This window comes from Triturus cristatus, chromosome 4_2 (assembly GCF_964204655.1).
Source record: "Triturus cristatus chromosome 4_2, aTriCri1.1, whole genome shotgun sequence".
Taxonomy (NCBI): domain Eukaryota; kingdom Metazoa; phylum Chordata; class Amphibia; order Caudata; family Salamandridae; genus Triturus; species Triturus cristatus.
This window is the reverse complement of record NC_140586.1, coordinates 914,730,858-914,747,240: the sequence shown is the minus strand read 5'-3', so window position 1 is coordinate 914,747,240 and position 16,383 is coordinate 914,730,858. Positions and strand designations below refer to the sequence as shown.

The window sequence follows — 16,383 nt, the reverse complement described above, 5'->3', positions numbered from 1 at the left end:
GTGCATTGACCACTCAGCGTAACCAACTTTGATTTTCTGTAAGTTGTGTCTCCACAGTTCCTCTCCCAATGTGTAGGGTCAGAGCAGGCAGTGACAATGAATGCCGCAGTATTACCTGTTAGAGGTAATGTGTCTAAGGCTTGAATGTCACTTACATCTTGCATGGGTCCTGCAGGGCTGCTGGCCATTTTTTCATTTTGCATAGCCATTTAATGGGGACTATTTATTGGTGGCGCATTCTATACGTGTTGCTGAGACCTGCCAAGGCTGTTAGATCCTCACAGTAATGCCCAGGATTTACGATGAATGTTGAATCCACAGCTTTTGATACTTTTCTCTGCAAGCTCCTAAAGCCACTTATCTGCCCTCAGCATCAGTTTCACTAAACTTCGTTTGTCTTGGTAAGAGTCTCTGAGCGCAGAGCTTTACGACTGATATAATCTCGAGCCTTGCCGCAGAACTCCTGGGACTTGTCAAAGCTTCTGAACATTGAAGTCAAGCGATCACATCATAGACTTTGCTGTTATCTGTTTCATTGTTTCAATTTATTCTTGCTTATAGATGCGGAAAGGGCTACTGAGGAGAAGAAATAAAGATATAATCAGCTCGATAGACAATCCTTTAATTGTTTGATGATAGACCAAGAAAAGTTTGCGTTCAGTTTACATATAAGTATTGGGCTATGCACCTAATTTTAGTCACAGCATATAAACCACTTTATAGCCCTCAGGCGAGCAGAAACGCATTTAAAAATATGTATGTCTCCTTAGAATTTTGATTTAGCATCATCATTCCTCATAATTGATTGTGGTCCCGGCACTCTCTAGGCTTTTAGAGGTTATTGTTAAAACCACGGTTAACACCAATACTGCAGACAAAACACTAGAAGCCAAACTGTCTGCTGATGTGACAGTGATAAAACTGACTTTGTATAAAGCTGCTCTGTTACTAAAAATCTGATGTGTTGAACTTGATGGTGGCTGGAAAGAGCCTAAGGTATTAAAAAGATGAAAAGAGATGGGCCTTGGGAGTCTTGTGGAAAGAAAGATAATCAAAGTGGCGCAGGCTAAAAGAAAGAGTTTCAGTATATGGGCATCCTTATCAGGAAGTATGGCCTCGCACCCAGAAAAGTACAGGCACAAAGTTTGGGGACAGTCAGAAGCTACCCCATCAGTTCTGGGTGGATTGTGTGGATTCGTTTTGCATAGCCCTGGAGGGCTGGGTGAAGGTCAGGGATGTAAAAGATTACCTGTATACTGTATAATTGGTACATTTGGTGACAAGAAAGCACATGTTCAGTCTTTCTTTTCCCGTAGCTGTGCCAACACTTCATTTATGGCAAACTCACTGAACCCGGAGAGCCTGCTAAGGAGGAGGACCTTTGGCTCAGTACCAGGATCCATAAGAAGGCACCTAGGAGTGACCCCAAGGAGGGTGGTTCAGGTTCCTCCCCAGCAAAGTGAGGAGGTTAAAAGAGACCCAGACAAGTCCCAGAGTCAAGTGGGGAGAACAGGGGGGAGGGGGCTCCCAAGCCTCTTCTGAGAAACAGGGGGGAGCTTCTGGTGGGTTGTGACCCGTGGCGCCCCATTTCCTACCCCACTACTTTGAGCTAGCTAGGACACAAGCAGAGGGACTCCCTTGGTGGGAGCTCTACAGGTGTGGCTAATGTCGGTAAGTTGTCCCCAGGGAGCTGGGAGGTAGATTCAGCGAGTGAACTGGTGACCCCTGAGTGGGGGAGAGACACCACTTCCACCAGATGAAAGCGATTGGAATCCCTGTCACTGCTTTGAGCGACACTGGCGCTAGCCATATCATGTTCGTGGAAAGGCTTGTTTCTCCAGAGCAGCACACTGGCCTGCTGTGTAGGTTAACTCCAGTCCAAGGGCAGGACTTTTTCAACCCCACGGACCTCGTATCCTTTGAGTGGGGTGGGGAGGGGACCCAGCTGAATGTTCTCGTTTGTCCCATGATGCCCATTGACTGTATTCTGGGGAATGAATTGCCCCCCTGTATCTGAAAGAGACAGTTAAGTATGGATTTCTCACCTTAGAATTACCCCAGGCGTCAGATTGGATCCGGAGAATTTTTTCCTCAGCAGTACCTCTGCGTGTCGGCAGGTGGTGTCGGTCGACTCCACGTTCGTGGTTGGCGTCGTGGTCGCCGGAGTGACGTCGCAGCATCTACTTAATGCCGCCCTCGTGCGCTGACGTCAGTTCTTTCTTCTTCCGCGCCAGTTAGTGCAGATTCCAGACCTCAAGTCACTTTTTTACTCTGTTTTTGCGAATTTTGTCAACACCTTTTTGAGTCAACAATATTTACAAATGGTAGTGGTGGTATCATCGGTAGCACATCACTCTCTGTGTGCATTAACTATTAGCATCATAATCTTGGTGCCCCTCAAGGTTAAAAGGCATACACCCCACTACCTAAGGTGTTAGTCCACTAAGGCCCAAAGGACGTAGTACTAATATCAAAAAATTATTAGATCAACCTCGGCACTCAAATCAATTCAATATTGTTTGATAGCTGTAAACGGGTCACAGCTTCTCAGGAGGAGGTACGGGATAACCAGGACTGGTGGCTACCTACACCCCCACTATCTTCTTCTTTTACCCACCCGCAGGACGATTGGGGTATGCGCGAGCATACAGACGTGGATTACGAGACGGGTCCCTTTAAGCAGCACTGCCTATTCGCGGAAGCCACGCCCCCGTCATCACATGGTCGCACGGGATTGGATATTGGGGCGGAAGACCAGACCACGGGGTGTGACATCACCGAGGAGTGGATTACGGGAGGAGAGGTGCTGAGACGGATATCGGAGAGCGGAGGAGACGACCGAGTGGAGCAACCAGACGGGAACTACACGACGGACCCTAGAGGAAAGCCAGGAGGCCAACGTACTCACGCAGCGCCGTGCCACTCTCCCGGAGGAGGGTGGCTACCCCAGGTACGGGAGCGGGTCAGGGGCTTGATGAGCTGGCGAAAGAGCGTTTAGACCGCCGTGTTTCCCTTTTCTGTTTCCCTACCCCTGCACTAATCACACGTGACACTGAGTTCATTGTACAGCACTGAAACACAAGAGTAGGTGTGTCCTCACTCCCGGTCCCGGTGTTAGGGTGTCTTCGCGTCCCAGAATAGAGTCCTAACGGTCCTTTTCTCCCTTCCTTCACATACTTGCTGTGGGTCCTGGAGTACCGGAGTGCCAGCGGAGAACGCCCCCATAGCCGAAGAGAAGACCAACACCAACGTCGCAACCACGGAGCCAGCAAAGAAGGAGCAGAGACTGCCTAGCAGATTTAGACGTGTAACTTCCACAATAAAACCTTACGTTAAACGTCCTGGTCTGCGTGCTGTTAATCCCACACCTCTACAATAGCCTTATGCCCTTTTTTTGGGGGCTTATGACTTAGAACACAACAGCAAACAAAGAAATCTTTTTAAGCTTGCTGTACAATTTAATACACATATGGAATATACAACTTAGACCATATATTAAAAAGTAATGGCACTAAATTTCCATATTGTAAGGCTTGATTAAATAATCTTCTCATCGGTCATCAAAGCAGCAGCCGACACGTGTTTCGTTATAAATAACTTTTTCAAGGCTTCAATATATGGTAGATAGCTCCCAAAGATTAATCCATGAGAGTTCTAATCTTCTTAGCACAACAATAAGTTTCTATTCGGACTTGTAATCTGGTCCAGAGCAAAATTATATGCCAACATTCTCAAATTAATCAAAAGTTGGTCATATTTTGATAGACAAAAGGCGTAGGGCTATGATATGCCCCTAACAGCGCGCAATCCACCGCGTACCGTAAGAATCAAATTTAGTCCGCAACCTTTTTTGAGTCGATCGACTTCTGGTGCATGGAGTGATGTCACGTCGGACCGGCTTCAAGGCTTGCGACTCCTGGTGCAAAATTATGTCGGTCACGGACCCGCACCTTGTGTGCCTTTTGGTGCCTGGAGCGCGACCACGACCCGAAATCGTGTGCTGACTGCCGGGCCATTAATCCAAAGTCTTTGCAGGAGCGGTCCCAACAGCTTCTCTAGGCCCGGCAGTCAGCTCTGTGCCGTTCGAGGTCCCGGTCGAGAGGGAGGTTGTGGGACATCCAGTCGAAGCACAAGAAAGGCAGAGAAGCATTGTCGCCCTTCGCATTCTCCCCGTCGGCTGACACGGGAAGTGGAAGGTAGTCGTTTTGGCTCTGCCAGTGGAGCCTGTTGGGTCAACTCCGGCCATCCCTCCCTTTCCTGGAGCCGGAGCCAGAGCGACCCTTGCTCAGCTTCGAAGCTTTTACGAAGCCTTGCATTCCATCTATGGGCAGGTAGACTCTGCCGGCGTGCCCTGGGACCCCGCGGACTCGGTTGGGGACTCTAGGCCTTTGATGTCTGTAGCTTTGTCTCCGGTCGACCACGTGACACCTCCTCCGGCGTCAAATCCTGTGATGACACCCCCGCCGCCTCCTACGCCGGTCGTGTCCCCAGCCGATGTCGACCCTGGCCTCCCCCTCGATGAGAACACAGAGCCGAACCGACGTCGTCTGATGTCGGGACCAGCGCAGACAGGTACTTTTGTACACCTCTTCTCCCCTGATGATTCCTACCACCCTGAGTGGCTCACAAGAGAGGGTGAGGAGGGCTGGGAGGGGTCTGTGAACCCTCTTGCAGACCAGTTGGAGGAACCGGACTGGAGAGAGGAGTTGGGTGAGGCCAGTTGTCTAGATACTTCCCCAGACCTTGGCATGCTATCCCTCCCTACCGTGGATACGGAGGAGGGTGCATCTAACTCAGTGGTGTTGCGTAGGGCAGCGGTGGCCCTAAACCTCGAGCTTCCTACTGTAGCGGTCAGGACTAACCTCCTAAAAGAGGTGCTTCAACTGGCAGCGGCCTCCTCGGAGCCCTTGCTGCCATTCAATGAGGCCCTTACGGACATCCTTTTGGGCACTTGGTCCAAGCCCAACAGAGGGGCTCCTGTGGACAAGATGATTGCCCGACTCCACCACCCGGCCCTGGGCGATCCCATTTCCCTCTCTTCCCATCCTACCCCTGAGAGCTTGGTAGTCCAAGCCTCAACGTCCAAGGACGCATTCCCTAACGCACCACCTGATAGGTAATTCAAGTAGCTGGACCACCTTGGGAAGAAGATGTTTTCTTCCTCCAGCTTGGGACTGCGGTCAGTGAACACTGCATGTCTATTGGGCCATTACTCCCACTCGGTGTGGAACACAGTTGCGCAGGTGCTGCCACAGTGCCTGGAGGAGGCCTGGGCTGTGTTTTCCCGTGCTGTTGCACGCCGTCACCCAGACACCCTGAAGCCAGCGATGAACAGCCCTCACCACCGAAGACACACTAAAGACGATGAAGTCAATCCGCTCCGGGGCCCCCACGGACCCCTGCCCCCACCACATTTTCAACAGAGCCGCCGAAACACCATCGCACCCATGCTCTGCCACACCATCAACCGCTTCCTGGCAACCGCCACGTTCCCCGACGACTGGAAACACTCCGAGGTCAACCCCCTCCTGAAGAAATGCTTGGCAGACTCCACCGACCTCACAAACTACAGACCCATCTCCCTGCTCCCGTTCCCAGCGAAAGTCATCGAGAAAGCCATCAACAGCCAACTCGCCACATTCATCGAAGGCCACAACATCCTTGACTCCTCCCAATCTGGCTTCAGAAAAAAACACAGTACGGAAACCGCCCTCCTCGCTGCAACAGACGACATCTGCACACTACTGGACAAAGAAGAAACAGCAGCCCTCATCCTCCTCGACCTCTCAGCGGCGTTAGACACAGTCTTTCACCGCAGCCTAATACGCAGACTCCACGATGTAGGGATCCAAGACAAGGCCCTCAACTGGATCTGCTCATTCCTCTCCGGCAGAATGCAGCGGGTCAGACTCCCCCCTTTTCTCTCCACCCTACACCTACTGCCTGTGGAGTCCCTCAGGGGTCCTCCCTCAGCCCTACACTCTTCAACGTCTACATGGCTCCGCTCGCTCCCATCGTCAGAACCTACGGACTCCACATTGTGTCATACGCAGACGACACCCAACTCATTCTCTCCCTATCCAACGAACCCAATACCGCCGGACACAATTTTCGAGAAGGAATGGAAGCCGTCACCACATGGATGAGAAACAGCTGCCTACAACTAAATACCAATAAAACAGAAGTACTCATCATGGGCCCAAACCCCGACGCATGGAACGACACCTGGTGGCCCCCCGCACTCGGAAGCCCGCCCACCCCCACGGACCACGCACGCAACCTGGGAATCATCCTGGACTTCGAGCTCAAAAGGGACCGCCAGATCAACTCAGTCTCCTCCTCCTGCTTCCACACCCTCCGTCTCCTACGTAAGACCTTCAAATGGATCCCCGTCGAACACAGAAAGACCGTCACTCACGCCCTGGTCACTAGCAGACTCGACTACGGCAACGCACTCTACGCCGGAATAAACAAAAACCTCACCGCAAGCTACAGAACATCGAGAATGCCGCCGCAAGACTGGTCCTCGACCTGCCAAGACACTGCCACATCTCCCAGCACCTGCGCACACTCCACTGACTCCCCATCGAAGCTAGAGTCACCCTCAAGATGCTCACCCACGCCCTTAAGGCCCTTCATGACACCGGACCAGCATACCTGAACAGCCGACTCAAATTCCACGCACCCTAGAGGACTCTACGATTTGCCCAGCTTTCCTACGCTGTGGTCCCCCGCACCAGAAAGACCAGATCGGGAGGCCGCTCCTTCTCCTTCCTCGCAGCCCGAGCCTGGAACGCCCTGCCGCTCCACCTCAGACAGTCAACATCGCTCCCCATCTTCGCAAGAAATCTCAAAACCTGGCTCTTTGACATACCCCCCCTTGATGGACTGGAGCCACCTAACCCTCCCCCCCCCGGGTGAGTAGTCGCGCTTAACAAATGCCTAATTGATTGATTGAAGGAAGAAATGCAGCAAAGTTCACCATTCGGTGTGGGCTGGACATCGCCGACTCACTGGGCAGGACTGTTTCCCCACCAGTAACACTGAGAAGCTACGCCTGCTTGAGGTCCACTGGCTTTGCGGAGGATGTCCAAGCAACACTTTTGGACATGCCCTTTGATGGCCGCTGCCTATTTGGCGACAAAGCAAACAATGCGCTTGAGCGCTTTAAGGATTCTAGAGCTGCGGCCAGAACCTTAGGCCCCGCATCCACCTCCCGCCCAGCGCAGGCTGCTTTTTGCCCCTTTCGTGGCTACGGAAGGGGTGCTCCGCCACGTTCTTCTCAGAGCCACAGGCCTGCACAAGCTGTCCAGCCTCTGCATGGCCAGGGAGGTGGATCCCACCACCGTTAGTCGGGGGCCCAGCGGGAGGGCCAGTCTACCAGCGCCCCCTCTGCAGCAGCCTCTAAACCCTCCTAGTCCGACCTTTCAGTCCCATCAATTGCCAGTGGGCGGCAGGATTCGCCATCGCCTCCCCCCACTGGCTCAACAACACATCAGACAGGTGGGTTTTGCAGTTAGTCCGACAGGGCTACTCCCTCCTCTTTGAGACTACCCCTCCATCCATGCCACCTCAATTCCATCGCATGTCGGTGGATCATCTGGCCCTTCTCCAACAGGAAGTTGCGGCCAACTTGATGACAGCCCCCATACTCCCTTCTGTGAGAAGCATCACTTTACACACAGGATAGGATGTGTTTGGAGAGCAGTCTGAAAAGAATACGTGAAAGAGAACCACCCCAAATCGGTTCTGAAGTTTGAGACACTAGATCCATGGCCCCTGTATAGAAGAAAATGTGTATAAAAGTGGGATCATGTTCACGTGCTTTATAACCAAAGAAGGAAGTACTTGAAAGACTGCTGGTCAGCCAGAATGATTGTCTGCCTGACAACCATTGTCACAGAGGTGAGGGAATAGCACCTTTCAGCAGGAAGAGATGGGGTCTGCCTAGATGCCTGCCTGCTGAGATAGGGAAGGAGTCTGCCTGGCTCAGCAGGGTTTGAGAATCCCATCATGTTCCTGGGCAGAGAATGTGGAATGCCTGCGAGAGCAGATAGAGCTGAGCGGCATCTGTGTGTTCCTTAGAGAGGCCTCTAACGTTGAAGACATGGGCTGTGCCCATCCTTCCCTGCAACCGCTACAGGAACAGCATGCAAGAACCAAGGGCTTCCACCTGTAGTCAGGCCCAAGCCACTGTAAAGCATTGAAGAGAAAGCGAGGACTTGAGACTGTTTCCTATCCACTGCAACAACAGGGCTAAATACAAAGTGAACTGATGGCACAGATTATATTCCCTAGAAATCCATATGCACCAAGAGTCCTATGGGAGGTTGCCACGCTTTATACATTCTACTTCATGTAACATAACACATGAGCCGGTTTCATGCTCCTGCCCAAATTTAGAGGGTGGGGGGGGGGTAGCACCGAGAGGGTGGTAATGATTAGGGATATAACCTTGTATTCACAAATTGGACTGTGTAATATGTAGTGTTGATTCTTGGTATCAGTATTTCATCCTACATGCCTCTATTAATTGACGCATGCTTATTTCACTTTAAGCAGGTATTATATCTTGCTGTGCTATTACCAGCAGTGATGTACAGAGAGGAATCAATCAAATGTGTCGCTTTAAAGTCATCTACTGAGAAAAATGTCATTTCTGTAGTTACTTGGAATCTATAATACAGTTTCCTTTTTGTTGCAGTACAGATGATGCAACTAGTATGCTACGTGGACATTAATACTTTGTGGTATATTTGCTTTATGTTGCAGGAGTTTCGAAGGGTGAACCTCCCAGGGTATATGCTCAACGAAGAAGCCTATGATTATCACTATGTATCCGTCAGCCGTCTGCATTCCCATAGGCTGGAGGCAGCTCATTCACCAGCATCCACCTTGGTTATCAGCCATGATCAGCCGGCAGAGGAGCAGGCAACAGATGTGTTTCACTTGCCAGAGGTTGAAAGGAAACAGGGCATAGCGAGCCCTGTGGGTGGAGAAAAGGCAAGAGATGGTCTGTCGCATGATCGAGACAAATCTCTGAAACTGGCCCCTGCGAACGAGGCATCACCCTTAGTTTCCCACATGGAGAATGGCAATGTATCAGTAAGCATGAATATACTGAAGGACATAAGGGAGGTACAAGTGCAAGAAAGAACACCTTTGAATCAGAGCGTTGACGTGGCTCCTGTGTCTATTGCTGGGGAGATTTCTAGTGAGGAGGTAAGATATAACCTTAGCTGTACTATTGTGATCCAAGACTCATTGTTTATGGGAAACGTATGAAGCCAATATATGTACTTTTTGATACAGTGGCACATTTAATGTTTGCTGTAGATTCACTGCCAATTAGGGTTTGGTTAACTCTTTCAGTTGCATTCAGTTAACGTTTCTGCACCATTGGATCATTCGTAGTCAAATGCTTTCAAAATGTCACATGTCTCCAGGCTGGGACTCCTTGTATCAAGACATTTCATAGAAGATTCACTGTAGTAGTTTATTGTCCTTGCTGGGATCATTTTGCTCTCAGCTGATTGTGAATGGGCTTTGCTTGCCCGTAATGATCAGATTCTTTGACTGCCTATTAGGAGTGGAAACCACAATAGATCCCTTTCATTTTACTGTGCTGTACCAAAGTGAACTTTCATTATTTGGCTGGAAAAAAAATATATAATTGTTTTTATCTGACAGACTGCCCGGCCTGCCTTGTGAGATAGATTAACCTGAGTTGTATCTCACCTGTACCTTTTTGAAGGTTACTTTGGAATACAGCTGAAATATCCAGCAAATAAAACTTCAAGTGCCTTCGACCTTGCAATAACCCCAATGTCTGTGCATCGATTGGACCCAGACAATGTAGAGTGGAACTGCCATAATTTCCCAGAAGAACCAATGGTAATTGTCTTCTTAAGAGGAACTGTAAGATACACCCTCACCTTTATCTAACTTGGTCCACTTCCTCAAATCTGGAACCTCTGCCATCAAAAAGGAAAGCCCCCTCAGGTGGGGTAATTCTTGAAAAGGATGTAAACTGTGAAAAAGTCAGCTCTGACCATGTCTTAACTAGTAACATGCCCTCCAAGCATCTGCCTCTATGGGTTTCTGCTCCTCTTTTGAGGCATCTTCATCCATTGCTATTGCTTTGGATTTCAGGCCACATCTGCTCTCTCATGCCAGAGACAGACTTCCTTTACAATCTGCCTCTTATCGACCACAATCCTTCCTTTGACCAAACAGACACAGCTGACCATAGTGTTGGCAAACACCGCCCAAACCACACCAACACTGCTTACCATTGTGTTGAAAATAAGGATCCTGTTGCTGACAGTCAGCCTCTGGGTGGAGCCAATCACAAGTCTCTCAAGAGACTTGTGCAACCATCCATGAGAAAATTTGTAGCACCGTTATGTGCTTTTGCAAGACTTTTCTGTTCGAGGCATGTGTGCTGTAGATACACATGCTTTGCATACTCCTGCCATCTATTGTTGGGTCTGGATGTTTGCAAGTTCTTTTTCTTCAAACAAGTCTTTCGTAGTCACGAGGTAAGGTGACTCCTCCTTTCGGTGACAGAGCACATGGTCATCGACTCCATTGGGCTCGGACGTTTATTGCTGCGCTCCGGTTCGAGACTGTTCTTCGGGTTCCTCTCAGCGCGCAATCTTCTACCCTCAAAGGTATTGATCTGAAAGAGACCATTAGTTACAGATTCCTTACCTTAGAATTACCCCCATATGTCAGACTGGATCTGGAGAATATTTCTCTAGCAGTGCCCCTGCGCGTCAGTAGGTGGCGTCGGTCGACTCCACGTCCGTTGTCGGCATCGTGGTCCCTGGGATGACATCACGATGTCTACTTAGACACCGCCCCTTTGCGCTGACGTCCGTTCTTTCTTTTTCCGCGCCAGCCTAGGGCAGATCCGAAGAGAGCTACCTCTTAGTCACTTTTTGACTAGCTTTTTTCTCGACTTTTGTCAACTTCTTTTTTGAGTCTGTCGACTCCTGGTGTACGAGAGACGTCCCATCGTCGGACCGGGTTTAAACCATGCGAGACCTGTAACCCCCTGATGGTTGTTACGGACCCCCACCTTTTGTGCCTTTGGTGCCTGGAGGCGATCATGACCTGAAGACGTGCTCCAACTGCCGGACCATGAATCCGAAGTATTTGCGGGAGCCGTTCTGAAAGCTCTTGGAGGCCCAGCTGTTGGCTCCTCCTCGCTCGAGGTCCTGGTCGAGAGGAAGGTCTCTGGACCGGTCGCGGACCCACCATCACCAGTCGTCATCCAAGTCTTCGAGATCCTAGGGTAAGTCAAAGAATACGAAGGTGAAGAAGCAGCGTCGCTCTTCGCATTCTCCCCATCAGTGGTCTGATGTGATGCAGGACCCGGAGCGTAGTCGCTCTCCAGCTCAGTCTTCGGAGCCTGCTCTTGGGACGGCTCCGAGTTTTCCTACCTTTTCTGGTGCCGGAGCGTCCCCTGCCCAGCCTTGAGCTTTCTACGAAGGGCTTCAAGGCATCTTTGGGCAGCCTGATGCCGCCGGCGTGCCTTTAGGCCCAGCGGACTCGGCTAGGCTCCCTGGACCTTCAATGCCGGCGGCTTCGGCCTTGGCTCCAAAGGGCCCCCAAGGATCCAGGCCTGATTCCGGCTCGACGCCGGTCGTCCTCACGGTACCTTCCCGCAGATGTGGGACTGATGTTGTGGGTCTGGGTGCCAGCTGGTGGGCCAGTCCATCTATAAACCCCCCTGCAGCAGCCTCCAACCTTTTCTAGTCTGACCTTTCAGGGCCACCAGAGGCCAGTGGGTGGCAGGATTCGCCATCACCTCCCCCCTCTGGCACAACATTACGTCAGACAGGTGGGTGTTGCAGATAGTCCGAAGGGGCTACTCCCTCCCCTTCGAGACTAACCCTCCCTCCATGCCACCATCCTTCCATCGCATGTTGGAGGATCACTTGGCCCTTCTCCGCCAGGAAGTTGCAGCTCTATTGGCCAAGGGAGCTATTGAAAGGGTCCCTGTTCCAGAATTAGGTCGTGGTTGCTACTCACACTGCTTTCTGGTACCTAAGGAGGACAAAGGCCTGCATCCAATCTTGGAACTCATGGCCCTCAACCGCTTCCTCCAGAAGGAGAAGTTCAAAACACTCACGTTGGCTCAGGTCCTGTCTGCCTTCGACCCCGGAGACTGGATGGTAGCGTTGAACTTGCAGGACGCATATTTCCATATCCCCGTCCTGCCAGCCCCCAGGTGTTACCTACGGTTCACAGTAGGCCATGAACATTCTCAGTTTACCATGCTCCCCTTTGGCCTTACCAGCGCCCTTCGGATGTTCACGAAGGTGATGACGGTGGTCGCTGCTCATCTGCGCAGATCAGGGGTTCCAGTCTTCCCCCCTCTTGATGACTGGCTGTTGAAGGCGATCTCGCCCCAGGTTGTCGTCTCCCACTTACAGCACTCGCTGAGGTTCACTATCAACGTGCCGAAGTCACACCTGACTCCCTCTCAGAAACTCCTTTTCATCGGAGCAGTTCTGGATACAGCGCACTTTTGGGCTTATCCTCCTGAGCAGCGAGTCTGGGTTATTCGGGCTATGACACCGATGTTTCAGCCTCTAACCCGAATTTTGGTGAGATTGACTCCGGCTGCTGGGCCTCATGGTCTCTTGCATCCTGCTGGTGGCTCATGCCTGGTGGCAAATGCGGGCTCTGTAGTGTGACCTGAAGTTCCAGTGGGCGCAGCATCAGGGGAATCTTTCCGACATTGTCCAGATTTCGGAGGGGACTGCACATCAATTAAAGTGGTGGCTCACGAGCCAGGATTGGGTCAGCAGCAGATCCCTCTCCCTTCCCCAACCAGAGTTCACAGTAGTGACGGATGCGTCACTCCTGGAATGGGCCGGCCACCTGGGAGAGGCGGAGATCAGGGGTCTGTGGTGTCTGGCAGAGTCCGGTCTCCACATCAACCTTTTGGAGCTCTGGGCAGTCGGTCTTGCACTGAAGGCAGTCTTTCATTCTGTCAAAGGAAGAGTAGTGCAGGTGTTAACAGACAACACCACCGCCATGTGATACTGTAACAAACAGGGCGGGGGGGGGGGTCTTTGTACATGGCTTTAACATCACGGCATATCCCTGGTGGTTCAACACCTGGCAGGTTCTCTGAACGCAAGGGTGGACGAGCTCTGCCGTCTGCTCATGATGGATCACGAATGGCGTCTTCACTCGGAGGTGGAGCAAGGTCTCTTTCAGCAGTGGGGAGAACCTTGGTTCGATCTGTTCACCACCGAAGAGAACGCGCAATGTCCGCAGTTCTGCGCATTAGAATTTCCAAGGTGGCACCTGCTGGTGACGCTTTTCGTCGCAAGTGGCATTGGGGCCTCCTGTACGCCTTTCCGCCTGGACCACTTCTGCCCAGAGTGCTAAAGAAGATCACGTGCGACCGGGCGCAAGTCAATCTTGTGGCTCCGGACTGGGCACGATGAGCCTGGTACCCCGAGCTTTTGAGCATGGCCATCGATCCTCCGATCATACTGCCTCTTCGGAGGATCTTCTGTTGCAGCAGCAGGGACGGTCCTCCACCTGAACCTGTCCAGCCTCCACCTCCTTGCATGGAGATTTAGCGGCGACAGTTGACAGCTTTCGACCTTCCTCCCAAAGTATGTAACGTAATCTTGGCAGCTATGCGTCCCTCCACTAAGACAGTATACTCCTGTAGAAGGAACAAATTTGTGGGATGGTGCACAGCAAAGGCTGTGGATCCCCTTTCTGCCCCCCTTTCGTAGGTACTCCTATTCATTCTGTCTTTGGCCCAGCAGGGCTCTGCTCTGGGCACTCTCAAAGGCTACCTTTCGGCCATATCTGCCTTTCTGATCAGCCTTCTCTTTTCAAGTTCCCTATTAAAGGGTGTTACTCATCTCTTTCCTCCTTCTCCTTTCGTAATGCCCCAAAGGGACTTGAATCTTGTCCTTACTAACCTTATGTGTGCTCTCTTCGAGCCACTACATAATTGTCCTCTGCGACTTCTTACCTTGAAGACTGCCTTCCTGCTCGCCATCACCTCTATACGCAGGGTGAGTGAGTGAGTTTCAGGCTCTATCCTCAAAGCCTCCTTTTCTTGCAGTCCATCTGGACAAAGTGGTCCTTCGCACTAGGCCCTCTTTTCTGCCCAAAGTGGTTACCTCTTTCCACATAGGTCAGACCATCATTTTGCCCACCTTCTTCCCGCCTCCAACGAGGAGAAGGCACTCCATTGTCTGGACCCAAAACGTGCGCTGTCCTTCTACCTTGACCGCACTAAAGATTTCTGGGTGGTCGATGAACTCTTCGTTGGTTATATGGGTGCCAACAAAGGTGGGGCCGTACAAAAACGCACAATGTCTCGATGGGTTTTCTCATGCATTAAAATCTGCTATTCATTGGCGAAAAAGGAACCTCCAGTGGGACTGCGTGCCCACTTTAGCAGGGCGACGGCAGCGTCTACTGCCTTGGGACGTGGAGTTCCTCTCATTGACATCTGGTGTATCTATTCTAAGGTAAGGAATCTATAACTAATGGTCTCTTTCAGATGAACAAGTAATTATCTTCGGTAACTATGTATCTGTAAGAGACATATATTAATTATAGATTCCTTACCGCCCCACCCATCCTCTCTGTTCTGCGAACTGACTTCTAGGGATAGGGACTCCCTTCCAGGGCCCTAGTTATGTGCACCAGTGGTAGGTGTCTTGCATGGCTCTGTGCTTCTGGCGTGTAAAGTCGTGTCAGAACTGACGTCAGCGCGCAGGCGCAGCGTCTTAGTAGACATCGCAATGTCATCCCGGCGACTACGGCGCCAACGACAGATGCGGAGTCGACTGACGCCACTTACTGACGCGCAGGGGTACTGCAAAAGAAAAATTCTCCGGATCCAGTCTGACGCCTGGGGGTAATTCTAAGGTATGGAATCTATAACTAATATAAGTCTCTTACAGATACATCGTTACCAAACGTAAGTAACTTGTTCTTCCAAATGGGTTTCCCACTTTTGCACGTATTGTTTCGGTCAACAGAATCTACCTTTCGATCAGAAAGCTTCATGGACGGCCTTCGGGCCTAACCGTGTCGGCTCAGAACAATTCTGTCCTCCGTGCCAAGCAAAGTATTCGCGCACTGATTCACACTGGGTGTATAACTTGTGCTTGTCTCCGCAGCACAAGGAAAAAGACTGCGACGCTTGCAGATAATTTAGATAAAAAAAATACTCTTTGCGATCGTCGTGCTCGACGTCGAGAGATGCAGCGTCCAAGCATCGAAGTGATGCTGGACATCTTCGGTGAAGATTCTGATCAAGAAGACATTGAGGCATCTGCAGCAGAGGAGGAAGAAGCCTTCTCCATGCAGGACTCCGACTCAGAGCTTGAGCTAGACCTCAACACCGAAGAAGTGCTGCAGGGACAAGGTGACGCGAGTACCGAAGACCCCTTGCCCCTACAAACCACTCACAAAAAGCACAAGATTTCGGCACCACCTCTGCCTTCTGGCCAAGGTCGGCACGAAATGACATTTCCGACGCCCCGCCTTAAGGCATGTCTCCGAAACAGCCATTCAAGCCTTCCGGCTCGGTACCGAGTCGGCAAAAGTCCTTGTCGGAACCAGACCCTCCGGTTTCAAACACAAATCCGGCTCAGAGCCGAAATCCTCCATGCTGAAAGCCAAGCATCCTTCGGAGCCGAAATATCCCGCACCAAAAGGCCAGCCCACGCCGGCACCAAAGACGCCAGCACCAAAAACATCGGGTCCAAAACAGAAAGATGTTCCTTCGAATCCGAATTTACACATTGTTCCACCAAAAATGGATCCCAAGCATTAGAGACTACATATTAACTCTGAGACTGGTCATATTCATACCAAGCTGCCTCAGAAACATAAGCTTCCTGATGAGGACTCTTCGTAGAGGATCCCTTTAAAAAGGAAATCTGTTGCTATCAGTCCTTTTCATCTACCATGATCATCATCTCCTCCACCACCTCCTTCTCCACCTGCAAAACATTTGTAAATCACACCTCCGGATTCTCCACAATCTCACCACGAGGACGATGATGCTGATGATGAGGGACACATTTGCCAATAGATCCATGGACAGATTATACAATTTATCCCACAGCAGGTAATGACTCAGACCTTTACCCAGCCAAGTCATCTCCTCCAGACGACCATGCATCCCACCAGGAACTCATTGCCAGGGCTGCACAATATCATGGGGTGGCACTGCACAAAAGATCATTAGAAGAAGATTTTTTGTTTTAGAGTTTAGGATCCACACATAGGTCGTCACAAACACTTCCTACGCTTAATGGCATGATGAGACACGCTGATGAAATTTTTAAGGTCCCAGTACGAGCATGCATCTTGACTCCT

General features: G+C 50.9%; 1 protein-coding gene across 9 annotated transcripts in view; it reads left to right on the top strand.

Annotated features, from left to right (window-relative positions):
• SZT2 (SZT2 subunit of KICSTOR complex) overlaps positions 1 to 16,383 on the top strand; it is a 937,318-nt gene that overhangs the window by 445,543 nt on the left and 475,392 nt on the right. For all 9 annotated transcript variants that reach the window (XM_085602961.1, XM_085602966.1, XM_085602963.1 and 6 more), the window contains one exon: positions 8,773 to 9,222. In XM_085602961.1, coding sequence (XP_085459087.1) covers positions 8,773 to 9,222 — 450 coding nt within the window. The remainder of the gene's footprint in view (positions 1 to 8,772; positions 9,223 to 16,383) is intronic.